Raw genomic sequence first — 17,210 nt, 5'->3', positions numbered from 1 at the left:
CTACCAGAGCTCAGCAGGAGACGAACAAACTTCAGCAGGAAGCTACCTGGGCTCAGCAGGAATCCTCCAGGGTGCAACTGTTGGCCTTGGAGACAGCCCAGAGGCAACAACAGGTCGCCATCGAGGAAAACAGCCAGGCCATAAAAGAGGTGGTACAGCACCTGGTCGCCCGGCCCAGAGATGTTAATACTGGTCCTCCCACCACCACTCACTCCGTACGAGCCAGTCACTTCCTCCAAAAGATGACTTCGGGCGATGATGTGGAGGCCTATCTCGCCGCATTTGAAAGAACGGCCGAAAGGGAGAGTTGGCCCCAGGAGCAGTGGGCAAGTCTGGTGGCACCTTTTTTGTCTGGGGAGCCACAAAAGGCCTATTTTGACTTATGCCTGGCTGATGCCAAGGACTATAAAAAACTAAAACAGGAGATCCTAACTTGCTTGGGAGTCACCACCTTTGTTCGTGCCCAACGGGTCCACCGCTGAGAGTTCCATATGGACAAGCCTCCACGTTCACAGATGCATGACCTCGCCCATCTGTCCTCAAAATGGCTACAGCCCGAGACGCTGACGGGACCACAGATCGTGGAGAGGGTCGTGATGGACCGGTACCTGCGATCATTACCTGCGACTCTGCGCAAATGGGTGAGCCATGCAGACCCTAAGTCCGCAGACCAGTTGGTCGAGCTGGTGGAGAGGTACGTGGCGGCTGAGGAGCTGATGAGTATGCCCCACCGAGCCCCGATGGCGCACCGGCGAACTCCCATAGACACTGGTAAGACTGTTCCAAGGGAGAAGGGTGCTGGGCGGTGGAATGTACCTAAGACGGAGGGTGTAGAACCTGGAGACAGGCCTGCCAGGCCGGGAAGGTTCTTGCCCCGTAAACGACTAGACATTAATATGACTCAGTGTTTCCGATGTGGTGGCTTCGGCCATATTGCCGCTAATTGTGCACTTACAACTGAACCTATGCAATGTGATACTGCTCATGTCTACCGCAGGGGGTCTTTCTTTGCACAGATAGCCTGTACGGCTGACCGGCAGGCTGAGACTGATAAGCACATGTGTGTACTCACTGTAGATGGCAACCGAGTAGAGGCACTGTTAGACTTTGGTAGCTTGGTGACACTTATAAAAGCTGAGCTGGTGAACCCCTTGAGGCATACAGGGAAAACTGTTGGTGTGACCTGCAAACATGGGGATACTCGATATTATGTTACGGCCGAGGTGAACATCGAGACACCATGTGGCTCTGCTATAGTTTCTGTGGGTTTGGTGCATGGTCTGGTGTACGATGCAATATTGGGGAGAGACTTTGCTCACTTCTGGAAGTTGTGGGAAAGCCGTTTTGTTCCAGAGGTGAACAACCCCGATCCATTTGAGAAGGTTGTCGATGTAGTGGAGGAGGGAGTTTCTTCTGAGTCAGAGTTATTCCCTTTTTCTACTATGGTTGGTGAACTAGAGAATGCGGAATGTGACGGTGGCCTACCAACTGATGTGCCTCCCATTGAGGTGGGAAGTGTTGTTGGGCCAGGTGATCGTCTGCCTGATTTAGAGGTCAGAAGAGAGATCTTTGCCGTGGAGCAGTTGAATGACCCTACTTTGGTAAAAGCCAGGGAGAATGTAAAAATAGTTGATGGTAAACCCGTAGACCCTGATAGTCCTTTGTCCTATCCCCTCATGACAATGTGTCAGGATTTGTTATATCAGGTGACTAAGAAGGGGGAAGATGTTGTGGAACAACTAATAGTTCCCAAAGCCTACAGAAGAACAGTGTTGGATCTGGCCCATGGTCATATAACGGCAGGCCATCTAGGGGTAGAGAAAACCACTGAGCGAATAATGCAGAGGTTTTTCTGGCCCGGGCTTCATAAAGAGGTATCTGACTTTTGCGCATCCTGCCCTGAGTGTCAGTATCATGCTCCCAGGCCACATTTTAAGGGTCCACTAGTTCCATTGCCTATCATAGAGGTGCCGTTTGAAAGAATAGCGATGGATTTGGTTGGACCCTTAATGAAGTCTGCCAGGGGACACCAGTATATTCTGGTCATAATGGATTACGCTACCAGGTACCCGGAAGCGATCCCGTTGCGCAATACGTCAACCAAGACCATTGCCAGAGAGCTAGTTCATGTCTTTAGCAGGCTGGGTATACCTAAGGAGATACTAACTGACCAGGGTACACCGTTTATGTCAAAAGTCATGAAAGAGTTATGCCGCCTGTTCAAAATCGAACAGTTAAGAACTTCGGTTTATCACCCCCAAACCGATGGGCTGGTCGAGAGGTTTAACAAGACGTTAAAACACATGCTTAGGAAAGTGGTCGACAAGGATGGTAGGGATTGGGACTACTTATTGCCGTATTTATTGTTGGCCATAAGAGAAGTTCCCCAGTCCTCCACCGGGTTTTCACCCTTCGACTTGTTGTATGGGAGACACCCAAGGGGGTTACTAGACATTGCCAAAGAGACATGGGAGGGGCAGTCTAGTCCTTACAAAACGGTGATTGAGTATGTTTCTCAAATGCAGGAGAGAATTGCTGCGGTAGTGCCGATAGTGAGAGAGCACCTGGAACAGGCTCAACAGGCACAGCAGAGGGTATACAACCGCAATGCTCGGTTACGCAGCTTTGCTCCTGGGGACAGAGTGTTAGTATTGGTTCCCACTGTGGAAAATAAACTTTTGGCTAAATGGCAAGGGCCCTTTGAAATCTTAGAAAGAGTGGGGCAGGTCAATTACAAAGTTTACCAGCCGGGGAAAAGAAAGCCGGAACAGATATACCATATAAATCTGTTAAAGCCCTGGAAAGATAGAACGGTACTGTCGGCCGTCCGAGACCCTCCAGTAAGTCCAGGGCCCTTAGTTCCCGAAGTGACAGTGGCAAAAACCCTGTCGGCAATTCAACAACAAGAGGTCAAGGAGTTTCTGATTAGAAATAGGGTGCTGTTCTCTGACGTACCTGGGAAAACCTCGGTCATTAAACATGACATCATCACTGACCCAGGGGTTAAAGTTAATCTAAAGCCCTATAGGTTACCAGAAGCACAAAGAGAATCGGTGTCGAAAGAAATTAAAAATATGCTAGAGTTAGGGGTTATTGAAGAATCACATAGTGAATGGTCAAGTCCCATTATGTTGATTCCAAAGCCCGACGGGAGTGTGCGTTTCTGCAATGACTTCCGAAAGTTGAACAGTGTTTCAAAATTCGATGCCTACCCGATACCAAGAGTGGATGAACTGATTGAGAGACTAGGGATGGCAAGGTATTTAACCACTCTTGACCTAACCAAAGGGTATTGGCAAGTACCGTTAACCGAGAGCGCCAAACAAAAGACAGCTTTTTCAGCGCCAGAGGGCTTGTTTCAGTACAAGATGTTGCCCTTTGGGCTACATGGGGCACCTGCTACCTTCCAAAGAATGATGGACAGGATTTTAAGGCCCCATAGACGGTATGCGGCTGCTTATCTGGATGACGTGGTCGTTCATAGTCCTGATTGGCAGTCTCACTTACCCAGGGTACAAGCAGTGTTGGACTCCATCTATAAGGCAGGTTTGACAGCCAACCCAAAAAAGTGTTGTCTAGGCATGGAGGAAGTAAAATATCTGGGATACACCATTGGCAGAGGCCTGATAAAGCCTCAGCTCAATAAAGTTGATGCCATACAAAACTGGCCACGGCCTCTGAATAAGAAGCAGGTGAGAGCCTTCTTGGGAATTACGGGGTATTACAGGAGGTTTATACCGAACTTTGCCACCATGGCAGTCTCACTGACTGACCTGACCAAAGGCAAACAAAAAGTCATGGTAGAATGGAGTCCTGAGGCAGAGAAAGCTTTTCAGGAGTTGAAAGTAGCGTTGTGTTCCCAACCAGTCCTGATGACTCCTAATTTTGAAAGGGAATTTATAGTACAAACTGGTGCATCAGAGGTAGGTATAGGAGCGGTCCTGTCCCAGAACAAGGAGGGTGAGGAACACCCTATTTTCTATCTTAGCAGAAAGTTGAATATACATGAGAGAAACTATGCCACAGTGGAGAAGGAGGCGTTGGCCATAAAGTGGGCGTTAGAGGCTCTCAGGTACTACTTGGTCGGAAGAAAGTTCAAATTGATCACTGACCATGCCCCTCTGAAGTGGATGTCTGAAAATAAGGACAGTAATCCGAGAATTACAAGATGGTTCTTGGCGTTACAAACTTTTAAATTTTCAGTGGAACACAGGCCAGGAAGCCAGCTGGCCAATGCTGTCGCGTTGTCACGCGTTCATTGTTTGGGGGCTTCAGTTGTTCCGCCCCACAGGTCGAAACAAAGGGGGGGGATATGTGATAGGATCACTGGTAAAGTGGTCTGTGGCAGGTACATTTGTCCCAGATTCCTGTCTTTTGTGTTTTAAAACCCCAGGAGAAAGTCTGCAGTTTAGCAGGCTTGAGTTTCGGTTTTTTGAAAAGCCGGTTTGGGACCTGGGGGTTGTGGGTGAGAGGAGAGGGAGGGCTCCACCCACGCCCACTCCAGGTTTTGGTTCTCTTAGCCTGGTAACAGGCTTGATTGGGTTCCCACCTGAGAGTGGCCAATATAAGCCTAGTGTGTTGAGGGCTGATTGTCTCACCTGGGAGAGCAGACAGGGAGTTTGCTCAGAGACACTTGGAAAACCTATCTGTGAGTACTGTGCTGTGCTTTGTTGCTGGCGAGGGCATTAGGCCCTGCCAGGTTCTGGTAGTGAGGGAACTACCTGTGAAGTTAGTGCCCCGACAGGGCTAGGATTTACGTTTATGTTTTCTTTGTGTTATTTCTGACACTGTACAATAAAGACTGGCGCCGACCAGCTTGTACTTGCATCCAGACTGGTGTGCTGCTTCCCTGCTGCTGTGTGTGTGTGTAAGGAAGGAGTCCTCTACCCAGGAGAGGGACCCCCTAAACCTAACTGTGTCACAATAAATGAATATATATATATATATATATATATATATATATATATATATATATATATACACACACACACATACATACATACATACACACTCAATAGCATGCACATAAAAGAGAAATACATACTAATTAGCTTGCCAGCAATGTCCTTGTTGGGTCGGGACTCTTTGGGGTGTTTGTATAAATACATAATCGCTCTGCCAATACCGCTGTGTTTTAATGTCTCCTGACTCACACTGGGCAGCTGAAGGTAAAAAAAATAAATAAAAAATACATAAAATCATCAAGTTCAACAAAACAAAAAAAAAACAAACAACATTTTCATGAATGTTAAATCATTCTCTATGTTTATTAGCGGACATTGGATCCATGGGAATAGAAAGCTCTGACAGAAGTCTGAAACTCACCCCCTCTCTATATCCCCTAGCCCAGATGTTCCTAAACTCCGTCCTCAAGGCACCCTAACTGCCCAAGTTTTAAGAATAACCATGCTTGGGCACAGGTGACAATTCGTACATCAGTCAGTTTGATTTAACCATCTGTGCTCAGCCATGGTTAGCATTAAAACCTAAGCCATCAAAAAGAGATCACAGAGCTGCCCCTACGCCCTGTGTTAGCCTGTCGTATTGTGATGGTGATCCACCAAGCAATAGTTTGCTTAGATGCAGGAAATAATTTTGTGGGCATCATAGAAGACCAAAAAGGTAATACTTTTTTGGCAGCTCGAGTCCTATTAATATAGCTCCTCAAAGCCCTGACAGCCAACACCAAGTGAAGGAGTCTTTCGTCTGATTATTCACCACTGCCTAAAGGTGGAAATACCTTGATATAAGTGGAATTTGGACAATACTCTTGGATGAAAAGGGGTTCTATTTCTAAGAACAGCACTATATTCCTGAAAAAATGGTATATGGAGATCTGCAAAATAGAGACCCAAGTTTCAAAACTCTCCTCACTGGATGGCTATAAGAAGGTTGTCTTTCATATAAGAAATTTAAACTACATCAACTCAAAACTGTTTAAAGGAGCAGGTTGTAAGATTGATAAGAGTAAGTTTAATTAACAAGACCTTACAGGAAGAATTTATGGTAGTTGCACATGAGCACTCCTTGCAATAAAGTATGTAATTCTGACGGAGATGGGAAATTCTAAACTACCACTGTTCAGACCTCCCCAGCAAAATACATAATTAACACGGTCAAACAAAAAGCAGAGGTAGGAGACCCCTTTTTCTGTAACCAGGAGTTATAGATCTACCCAACGTTTAGATCATTTTTAAGGGAAATCAGCTTTCTAGCCTTAAGATTTAACACCACTGCCAGAGAAGCCCTCCTAATCTAGGATCATAGTTTTCAATTTACAGCCTTTAAGCTAGCTAAAGTAAATAGTTGATAAAATGGTCCTGGACTTAAAAGGTCCTGTCTAAGAGGAAGATGTCATGGGTTGTCTATGTTCATTGACCATTTCAATATCGCAGCAACCTTCTAACTTCTTGGCCACTCTGGCGTAACTAAAATCATGTTCACAACATGCCACATTCCATGGGACAGACATGGCGTGTACCAAAAGGTCTTCAGATCCTTTCTTCTCAAGTCTAATTCCCAGGTCTCTACCCCTGAAATGAATACCACTGAGAGAGCAGTGATGGTGTGTTCTGCCCAAAGTATTATCATGGTGGTTTCCTTTGTCAAACAAGAGCTTTTAGTGCCAACGTGATGGTTGATGTACACCACTTCTTAAACCAGAAGATATAAAATCTTCCAGACGCTATGACAACAGCTGACTAGATCTTTATGGCCTCTCTTTGCTATATAGGCTGTCAAATCTGTTTATGAAGGAGCTTAGACTCTTCCAGAGACCAACGGCATAGAAGAGCAACAGCCCCCAGCCCTGAAAGCAGTCATCAGCTGTGATTATTATCCAGTCACAAATGGCGAGGAGACAACTTTTGTTGAGGTTATGGACCTTGAGGCACCTGAGGAGTGACTGACACACCTTTGGGGACAGCATGATATTCTGGCAGATCAAGTGATAGTTAAATGTGTTAGATTTTGATACAAGCCCAATCTAAAATGCTTCAGTGAAACAAATTGCACTGCCTCGAAGGTTGATACCATCTTCCCTAAAACCGCCATGCTAAGTTGGACAGACATGCTTTTGTGAGTCAATAAAGATAATCCAGTTTCTTTTTTGTCCCAAAAATACCTTCTGCTGCTGAACAGCAGCCCAAAAAAGTAATTTGCTGACCTGATACTATGTAGGATTTCACCCATGTAACGCCAAGGTATGGGTCATCACACACACATGGTCCTGGTGTAAAGTCCAGTATTCTGCTTCGATTAATAGGTCCAGGTAAGGAAAGATGGCCTTCCCTCTGGATGAATGGTAGAGTCCAAAAGGCTCCATATCTGCTTCCCAGACCTTAAGCCAGAGTCTGCATTGCGCTGTCACCACCAAGACTGATCTCATTGTCAGAAACTAGTCCAGCAATAAGAATGGAATTACTCAGATCCTCAAGATGCCTCAAAAATGTGATCAACTAATGTAAATAAATTAGATTTTGCCTTATGAGTCTGCAGAACGTCTGAAAGCTGCTTTGACCACTACTCTACAAACTTGCAATTCCAAGCCAATGCTAAGATAGGGCTATATCAGCAGCAGAGATATAGTGTTGTGGTTCTGGGAATCTAAATACTTTTGGCAAGTGTGCTGTGGTGAGAATTCATCTTTGGGTACTCCTAGTTCTCAGTATCTTTACTAGAGAGAATATAATGTTTGTGTGATAGTGACAGAGCAGAGAAGCAGCAGTCAAGAGTATCAGTAATGACAGTCAGGTTTCATCAGAGAAAAAAAAAAAACACTACAAGAACATGGTTCTAATTGATGAAGGTTTGGCTCTTCGACCCCGCATCCAGAACTGTGAACCCCTTTTGCCCATCCCTAGTGCAGGGGTGGGAAAAAAGTGGCCCTCCAGCTGTTGCTGAACTACACATCCCAGCACGCACTGCCAGTTTAAGCATGCCCTATTAGCAAAATGGGGACAGTGCATGCTGGTAAGTGTAGTTCCACAGCAGCGGGAGGGCTGCTTATTGCTCACACCTCGCCTAGTGTCATTAAGCCCATTATCTGACTGCCAGGGATTGCAAGCGCTGAGTCTCCAGACTGTACTGATTGCCTCACCACTGACAAAGAGGAGACTTTTAAATTGCCTGTTACTGTGCCCAATGTTGTACGCCCAATTGTGGTGGCACCACGGGATCCACGGTCACTACCTGTGACGGTAAAACCTGTGTGAAAGCTGCAAAAATGGATTACCAGCAGCCCAGGGGAAAAAAGAGGAGGGATGGGTTTTAAGATTTGTTTCACATTTCCTAAAGTGCCCAAATTACCGCCTGAGACTTCTATCCGTCATGACTCCAGTGTCCCTCTATAGGATTATAGAAAGAAAGAAAAAGCACCCAAAACAAACAAAGACCGTAAACATAGCCAGTATTTCAGGGGTTAACACATGCAGGTGATGGACTATACAGTCAGGTGCATAAATATTGGGACATTGACAGAATTTTCATATTTTGGCCTCTATTCACCACCATAATGGCTTTGAAATGAAACAAACAAGATGTGCTTTAACTGCAGACTTTCAGATTTAATTTGAGGGTAATTACATCCAAATCAGGTGAACGGTGTAGGAATTACAACGGTTTCTATATGTGCCTCCTACTGTTTAAGGGGCCAAAAGTAATGGGACTATCAACTCAAAAGCTATTTCATGGACAGGTGTGGGCTATTCCCTCGTAATTTTATTATCAATTAAGCAGGTAAAAGGTCTGGAGTTGATTCTCGGTGTGACATTTGCATTTGGAATCAGTTAATGTCGACTCTCAATATGAGATCCAAAGAGCTGTCACTATCAGTGAAGCAAGCCATCATTAGGCTGAAAAATCAAAACAAACCCATCAGAGAGATAGCAAAAACATTAGGTGTGGCCAAATCAACTGTTTGGAACATTCTTAAAAAGAAAGAACGCACCGGAGAGCTCAGCAACACCACAAGATCCGGAAGACCACGGAAGACAACTGTGGTGGATGACAGAATAATTATTTCCCTGGTGAAGAAAAACCCCTTCACAACAGTTGGCCAAATCAAGAACACTCTCCAGGAGGTAGGTGTATATGTGTCAAAGTCAACAATCAAGAGAAGAGTTCACAAGAGTGAATATAGAGGGTTCACCACAAGATGTAAACCATTGGTGAGCCACAAAAACAGGAAGACCAGATTAGAGTTTGCCAAACAACATCTAAAAAAGCCATTACAGTTCTGGAACAACATCCTATGGACAGATGAGACAAAGATCAACTTGTACCGGAGTGATGGGAAGAGAAGAGTATGGAGAAGGAAAGGAACTGCTCATGATCCAAAACATGCCACCTAATCAGTGAAGCATGGTGGTGGTAGTGTCATGGCGTGGGCATGTATGGCTGCCAATGGATTTGGTCCCCTTATATTTATTGATGATGTGACTGCTGACAAAAGCAGCAGAATGAATTCTGAAGTGTTTCGGGCAATATTGTATGCTCATATTCAGTCAAATGCTTCAGAACTCATTGGATTGCGCTTCACAGTGCAGATGGACAATGACCCGAAGCATACTGCAAAAGCAACCAAAGAGTTTTTTAAGGCTACAAAGTGGAATGTTATGCAATGGCCAAGTCAATCCCCTGACCTGAATCCAATTGAGCATGCATTTCAATTGATGAAGACAAAACTGAAGGGAAAATGCCCCAAGAACAAGCAGAGCATCACCAGGGATGAAACCCAGCATCTGGTGAGGTCTATGTGTTCCAGAGTTCAGGCTGCAATTGCCTGCAAAGCATTTGCAACAAAGTATTAAAAAGTGAAAGTTAGATTTAGGATTGTTTAGTTTGTCCCATTACTTTTGGCCCCTTAAAAAGTGGGAGTCATATATAGATACCGTTGTAATTCCTACACCGTTCACCTGATTTGGAAGTAATTACCCTCAAATTAAATCTGAAAGTCTGCAGTTAAAGCACATCTTGTTTGTTTCATTTCAAAGCCATTGTGGTGAATAGAGGCCAAAATATGAAAATTCTGTCAATGTCCCAATATTTATGCACCTGACTGTATGTATATGTGTATGTGTGTATATATATATATATATTTTTTTTTTCTCAAACAAATTTTTTTTAACGTATACTGTTATAGTAATTTTCAAAACAAAACCTATAATCAAATTAATGCTGGCTAGTCCAGTGATTTTCAACCTTTTTTAACTCGCGGCACACCGTACGATTTTAAAATTTCTAAAGGCATCCCATCAGTCCCTCACAGAAAAAAAACCACATTAGCCCCCACAGGAAAAAATAAAACACAAAGGCTTCCATAGATAAAAATTTTAAACAAAATGGTCCCCACAGAAAGAAAAGAAAATAAGAGTTATGGTATAACATACCTTAGTTAACTCTTTTTCTTCAAGGTCCATAGGGTCCACAGGAACTACCTTGGTGGAATGTAGTTACAGTGATCCATTGCACCAAACAGCTTTTCAGTTCCCAGCATGCATAGGGCCTCCTCCATATATAGGAAGCCTCAAGAGCCATGCCATCAAAGCCAGCAGAGGCAGGGACCCTGTACTAGTAAATACGGTTGTAGAGGCAGCGGAAGCGGTCTGTCTATGGATACACAGGTCAGATCAGTGAACCAATGTCTCCTGGGCCAGGCAGGAGCTATTAGTATTATCCTGCCGCCTTCCTGCTTGAACTTTCTGACGACCCTTGGGAAGAGGGAGATTGGAGGAAACAGGTATGCCAATCTGAAGTCCCACCTTACCGCCAGAGTGTCCACGAAGGCAGCTGCGGTGTCCCTTGTTCTTGACCCGTAGCTGGGGACCTTGTGGTTTTGACGTAACACCATAAGGTCTACGCCCGGTAGTCCCCACTTGTCCAACAAGAGTTGAAAGACCTCTGTATGAAGAGCCCATTCTCTGGCGTGTATGTCCTGACGACTTAGGAAGTCCGCTTCCCAGTTGAGGACTCCTGGGATGAATATTGCCAAGATTGCTGGAAGATGGCATTCTACCCACAGCAGAATGTTCGCCACTTCCTTCATGGCTGCCGGACTTCTTGTGCCTCCCTGATGGTTGATATAGGTCACTGCGGTCGTGTTGTTGGACTGAATCTGGACAGGCCTGCCCTGAAGGAGGTCCTGCACCAGAACGAGCGCCCTGTACACTGCACAAATCTCCAAAATATTTATCGGTAGGCGACCTTCCTGAGCCGCCCGCCTTCCCTGAAGGTGTGACGACTTGTCACCGCTCCACATCCTCGCAGACTTGCATCCGTGGTGAGTAGTACCCAATCTGGGACCCATAACGGGTGACCCTTGTCTGAATGAGTTGCCTGCAGCCAACATGCGAAGGAGAACCGAACCTCTGTCGAGATGCGGATCATCTGAGACTTTAGCCTATGATACGGACCATCCCAATGAGACAGAATCCATTGTTGCAGGGACCTGGAGTAGAACTGGGCATAAGCCACAAGGTCGAAGGTGGATACCATGGAGCCCAGTACCTGCATTGCCAAATGAACTGACACTTTCTGCTTGCAAAGTAGACTGCGCAAATGAGATTGTAGTGCCGCAATCTTGTCCATTAGTAGAAGAATCCATTGCCCCAAGGAATCCAGCAGTGCCCCCAAATGCACCATCTGCTGAGTTGGAGAAAGAGAAGACTTTTTCCAACTGATTATCCAGCCGTGCTCTTGTAAGCAGGCAATGGTCATTTGGAGATGACGTTGTAACACCTCCACAGATTGTGCCAATATCAGGAGGTTGTCCAAATATGGCAGTATCCTAACTCCTTGTAATCTGAGATGAGTCATCATGACTGCCATTATCTTGGTAAATACCCGAGGGGCTGTGGACAGACCGAAGCATAGAGCGTGAAATTGGTAATGTTGCCGACCTACAGCAAACCTCAGAAACCTTTGGTGGGATCGCACAATAGGAACATACAGATACGTATCCGGTATGTCCAGAAAGACCATGAAATCTCCAGGCTTCATCGCCAGAATAATTGACCGTAGGGTTTCCATGCGGAACTTGGTCACATGGATGAACTTGTTGAGAGACCTCAGATTTAGAATAGGGCGATGTGACCGATTTGGTTTCGGAATCAAAAAAAAATTTGAATAACAACCCCTTCCCTGTCACAGGAACGGGGATTATAACTCCTGACCTCCCGAAGCCTCCCGAAAGGTCAAGGCCCCGACCGGGTCTGAAGGAAGGGTTGTACCAACAAACCTTTGATGAGGATGCCTCAGGAACGTGAGGACGCAACCCTGAGAGACCACCTCTCGAACCCAGACATCCGTAGTAGTCTGATGCCAGTCCGGAGAAAACTGTAGAAGTCAGCCTCCAACCGTGAGAACCCAGGGGGAGGCCCGCCCCATCAGGCAGTGGGCTTACCGTCTGGCTTAGAAGCTGGACTTCTGGTTGACCAAGATTTCTTGGTCTGCGGTTTCTTGTGGGAATTACCCTGTCTAGAGGAAGACTGCCCCTTTGCCCTACTCTGTGGGTGAAAGGACCGAACTGATGACTGCCTATACTTAGGGGTAGTCGTGGATGGCAAGCCAGCAGATTTAGATGTTGCCAGAGAATCTAATATGTCATCCAGTTCTGGCCCAAACAGTACTTTCCCAACAAGGCAAAGATTCCTACTTGAACCCTGTATCCTCCTTCCATGTTTTTAGCCAAAGGGTTCTCCGAGCTGCAACCGCAGTTGCCGACACCCTAGAAGCCAAGATACCTGCATCAATAACCGCTTCCCCAACATACACAGCTGCCTCTCGCATCTGACAGAGATAAGACAGCACTGGTAGCACCAAGCATGCTATCTTACAGAGACGTCGTCCATTCTTCCATAGCTTTGGCTACCCAGGCCACAGCCATAGCTGGTCTGGTAATAGCTCCAGATAATGAAAACACTGATTTCAAATAATTTTCAAAGTTTTCCATCTGTAACCTCCTTTAGTGAGGATGCGGAAGGAATGGGTAATGTGGAGCTATTGATCAAATTAGTTACATGAGCATCAACTATTGGAGGAACTTCCCATTTGTTACATTCACCAAGTCAAAATGGATACAGAGAGGCTAAATCCTTGTAGCATGGAAATTTGGAGTACACCATGCTTCAGTGTCTGAAACATGAGTCGTCAGTTGCTCAGACTGAGGGAAATAATCTTTAACCACCTTATGATGCCTAAAGACCGGAGTCTTAGCTTTTGGCGGAACCTCCTCTTCTTCTATACTTGGGACAGATCTAACCGCTCTCAACAGAGAGGGGACATCCACAGAGGATTGGACTTCCTCCACTGAGTAAAAACCAGAAACTGAGTATCAGAGTGCGATGAGGAGGAAGAATCAGATTCACGAGGCAACGTCTGAGGGGAACATCTCTTATGCCCCTGCTTTACCGCCACTTGTCTATGTGCCTGCATTACCTGCTGCGGGACTATAGACTGCAGCATACTCTGACTAGAGAGTGAGGAAAAGAATCAAACCAAAAGGGATTCATGGGGGGCATATACACAGAAGGATGCAAATGTTGTGGGTACCCCATACCAGGAGGCAGTACTGTAGCAGGAGCTCGTGACGCTGCAGCCCTGTCCACTAAATGTGACAAAACTTTAGACCAAGAGGCCACCCAGGGTGGTTCTTGTGCCGATGCAGGTGTGCCTGATAGAAAAGGTGGCCGTTTACAACAGACACTACACAAACCATCTTGCACAAAATCCTGCTCTGACAGGCCTACCAAACAGGATTTACATTACCTCAGCGCCAGAGGCTCATCCATTTCCCCTTTACCTTTAGACATAGCAATGTATAACAGGTATAAATGCAATGAGACCCTCCACATTTGTGAAAAGCCAATGAAAAACCCCACACCTTTTCAGAGGAATGAAGAGAAACACAGTGATAGATATATCTGGACAGTTTGGAAAACAAAAGGCAGTATAAATACAGCAACTAGCATTAAAGTCACATACAATGCATATATACATTCAAATGCTAATGCAAATGGACTCTGAATCAAATGACCAGCCCAACTGGGGTACTGGCAGGATCTAAAGAGCTATATACCTGACCCAGAGGAGAGGTATACAGGGAGACAGACCAAACATCTGAGACCAACAGCTTTCAGCAGTGCACCCAAGGCGGACTGTGAGCGTGTCAAACACGAGGTGATCAGAAGTAGCAAACCAGACGCGGGAATCCACACTGGAAGTTACGTCTGGGTTTGGGGAGGAGCGCCTTCTCCCCAATACTGCGATTTTGACGGCACGGGTACGCTGGCCTCACAGTAGCAGACGCTTACTAGTGCATCTGCTACCTGTCTCCGGCGACAGACGATATGGCCCCAGCCGCCTTAGTGAGGACACGCTGAAGAGTCCTTCGCCCACAGCACCCTCCGATGCATCTCCTACACCGGAGGTCCGGACTGCAGCGCACAATTCCCCCACAACTAGGAATCGCCTTACCTTACCATCTCCGTAAAACCGATCGCAGTCCGGACCCCAGCGATGCCCAGGACATATAGCGATATTGGCATTTCGGCATCAGCGGAGGTAGAAGGAGTAGCAGTACATGCGTCCTATTCGGCACCTAGTACCGCTAAACTCAGTAGTTTCCAAACCTAATGTAAATCAAAAAAAGAAAAGCCTGGGACTGCCTAGGCGCAGTTATAACTGGTATATCTGGATACTTGCCACGCACCAAACAAAAAAACTGAATGACTGTGGTTGGGGGCGGGGTATATAGGGAGGAGGCCCTGTGCAAGCTGGGAGCTGTAAGCTGTTTGGTGCAATGGATCACTCCAACTACATACCCCAAGGTAGTTCCTGTGGACCCTGAAGAAGAAATATACACATTGACCCCAACAGAAAAAAAAAAAAAAAAATCACATTGGGCCCCCAAAGAATAAAATAAATAACCAGCTGTCATCCCTGTCCTGTCCCTCATTGTTCATTGGCTGGGGATGCTCAGTCACACACAGTGATAAAGTACACAGGGCAGAGCTGGAAGCAGTGTGCGGGCAGGCGTGCATGACCTATGTCACGCTGCCACGTCTCCATAGGTCACAGCCCGGGCGCGCCAGAGCCTCCCTAAACAGCTTAGCACTACCCGGGCCAGCAGTACAAGTAAAGTGTGCTCTAACTGCACTGACCTCGCGTCACACTTGACAACCGCTCGCGGCACAATAGTGTGCCATGGCACAGTGGTAGAAAAACGCTGCACTAGTCGATACATTGTTCACACAGCTGACAAATGATATATCATGCAGTCCATCTGGCAGTGTGTACACACATTATATTTGTGTAATACGTCTTTTAGAGAAATATTGCATCGGCCATGCTGCACGGCAGACGCGATATATCTGAAAGATATCTTTCACACCTGCTTGTGTACACACACGACCAACCGTCCCGTATGCTGGCCACAGGTACCAGAGATAGAGATGTCACAGCTGATTCTTCTGGCAAGACATGTCAATCGGGCGATTGGTAAGTGTGTATGCACTTGGTCGCTTGTGCTTTACCTTGCCAAACTACTAAGGTTTGTACACACTAGACCAGTGGTTCTCAAACTCGGTCATTAGGACCCCACACAGTTCACATTTTCCAGGTCACAGAGCAGGTGCACAGGTGTATTCATTACTCACTGTCACATTGTAAAAGAGTCAAAGATGAAGCTAATTATTGAACTTGTGATTCTGGGAGACCTGTAAAACATGCACTGTTTTGGAAGTTTGAGAACCTGTGCACAAAACGATATGTCACCCGTTCCCGCGGATTGGGCCGACATATTGTCCGCAACGGCCAGTGTGTACCCACTGTGCGTGACCATGCGCACTACCGCGGGTGGTCTATCGGTCTGCATGTAGGGCCGATGGAACGACCCAGAGGCCGATGCTGGCATAGTGGATGAAACCGGTGTCAAACGTATCGGGTGGTCGGTCACCGCATCCTGCAGTGTGTACCAGCCATCCGATATATTGTGCAGTCAGCCTTCGCATTGCTAGTTACACACATCGGCAAGTGTGTACCCAGCTTTAGATCGGTCGGCGGCTCTAACATTTGTCGTTGCTGTGTCTACCCCACATAATTCCTGTAAATACAAGGGCTCTGCATCTACAGTTATTAATTTCACAAACATAGTACTAAATATAAAACAATTACAGATGTCCCACACTACAACATTAATCCACTAATGCATTTTCTAAATACATATTACAGGTTAGCAAAATTTAGCTTTTTAAAGCTATAAATACTAAAATGCTTGGTTGCTATAGTAAATGTGTCACCCTGTGATGATTAAACTAAAGCAGGACAAGACATTACATAGCCCATTATATATCTTCTAAAGCTTCATACTGTATGAATGGATTCGTTCATATAAATGTATCATGCAACATATTACTTGTCCAAAGAGTGAGAGCTCACATGTATTAAATGGGAGACTGGTACATAGGGCTATTTCATCCACCTTGTGCTGTTTCTACTTGTGTTAAGAAATCTCTTGGACCCAACAGTGTTGTTAACCAGTGCTAGTCAGTCCAGGAATTGGGACCGTCCATGTGGTCATTAGCCAACATTAACAATTTTATTATATATTTGCTTGTAAAGTTAACCCAAACATACATTCACCAGGGACTAACAAGAGAACAGAAACACCAAAAAGTTAGATTACACCAACAGCTCTGTATTCTGGATATTGCTACAGGAGGTGACAGAATCACCTAAATCTCTCCACCACATTTAGGTCTCTGCCCTCCACCAAACTTCAATAATCATATGGAATTAGATACATCCTATGGAAAATATATATTGATTTTTGCTGAAAGGGGGGCGGTGTGTCTTGTACATTCCCACCCCCAAGAAAAGTCTGCGATGGAGCATGACCCGACTCAGTCTACTCAACAAAAGGAGTCTGCAAGTCTTGTCCCATGAACCCGTGCAAAGGTTTTCATTCTTACCTCTTGTAGTATCTTTAGTAGTTCCTCTCTGATTTTTAGAGCTGGCAAACTGCGATCAGGGAGAGGAGTGAGCCACTCCTTAATGGCAGACATGACACCACTGTCAATGAAGGTTTCTTTCAAATCTTGCCTGATGGACAGATGAAAGTCAAACTGTTTTGGCTTAAGCACATAATATAACCAAAATAAATGTATAAAATCTATAAAAATATACATACAATGGAGGAATGCTACAGGAAGTTA

At 45.6% G+C, this 17,210-nt stretch overlaps 1 protein-coding gene across 3 annotated transcripts in view; it reads right to left on the bottom strand.

Annotated features, from left to right (window-relative positions):
• The window catches only part of IWS1 (interacts with SUPT6H, CTD assembly factor 1), a 38,819-nt gene that overhangs the window by 6,686 nt on the left and 14,923 nt on the right, over positions 1-17,210 (bottom strand). For all 3 annotated transcript variants that reach the window (XM_088479206.1, XM_088479207.1, XM_088479208.1), the window contains exons 9-10: positions 16,968-17,097; positions 5,045-5,162 (exon numbers count right to left, since the gene is read on the bottom strand). In XM_088479206.1, coding sequence (XP_088335332.1) covers positions 5,045-5,162; positions 16,968-17,097 — 248 coding nt within the window. The remainder of the gene's footprint in view (positions 1-5,044; positions 5,163-16,967; positions 17,098-17,210) is intronic.

Source organism: Taudactylus pleione, unplaced genomic scaffold (genome assembly GCF_031769625.1).
Source record: "Taudactylus pleione unplaced genomic scaffold, aTauple2 ptg000229l, whole genome shotgun sequence".
In the NCBI taxonomy this organism is placed as follows: domain Eukaryota; kingdom Metazoa; phylum Chordata; class Amphibia; order Anura; family Myobatrachidae; genus Taudactylus; species Taudactylus pleione.
The sequence above is the reverse complement of the archived record's forward strand: the minus strand, read 5'-3'. Positions and strand labels throughout refer to the sequence as shown.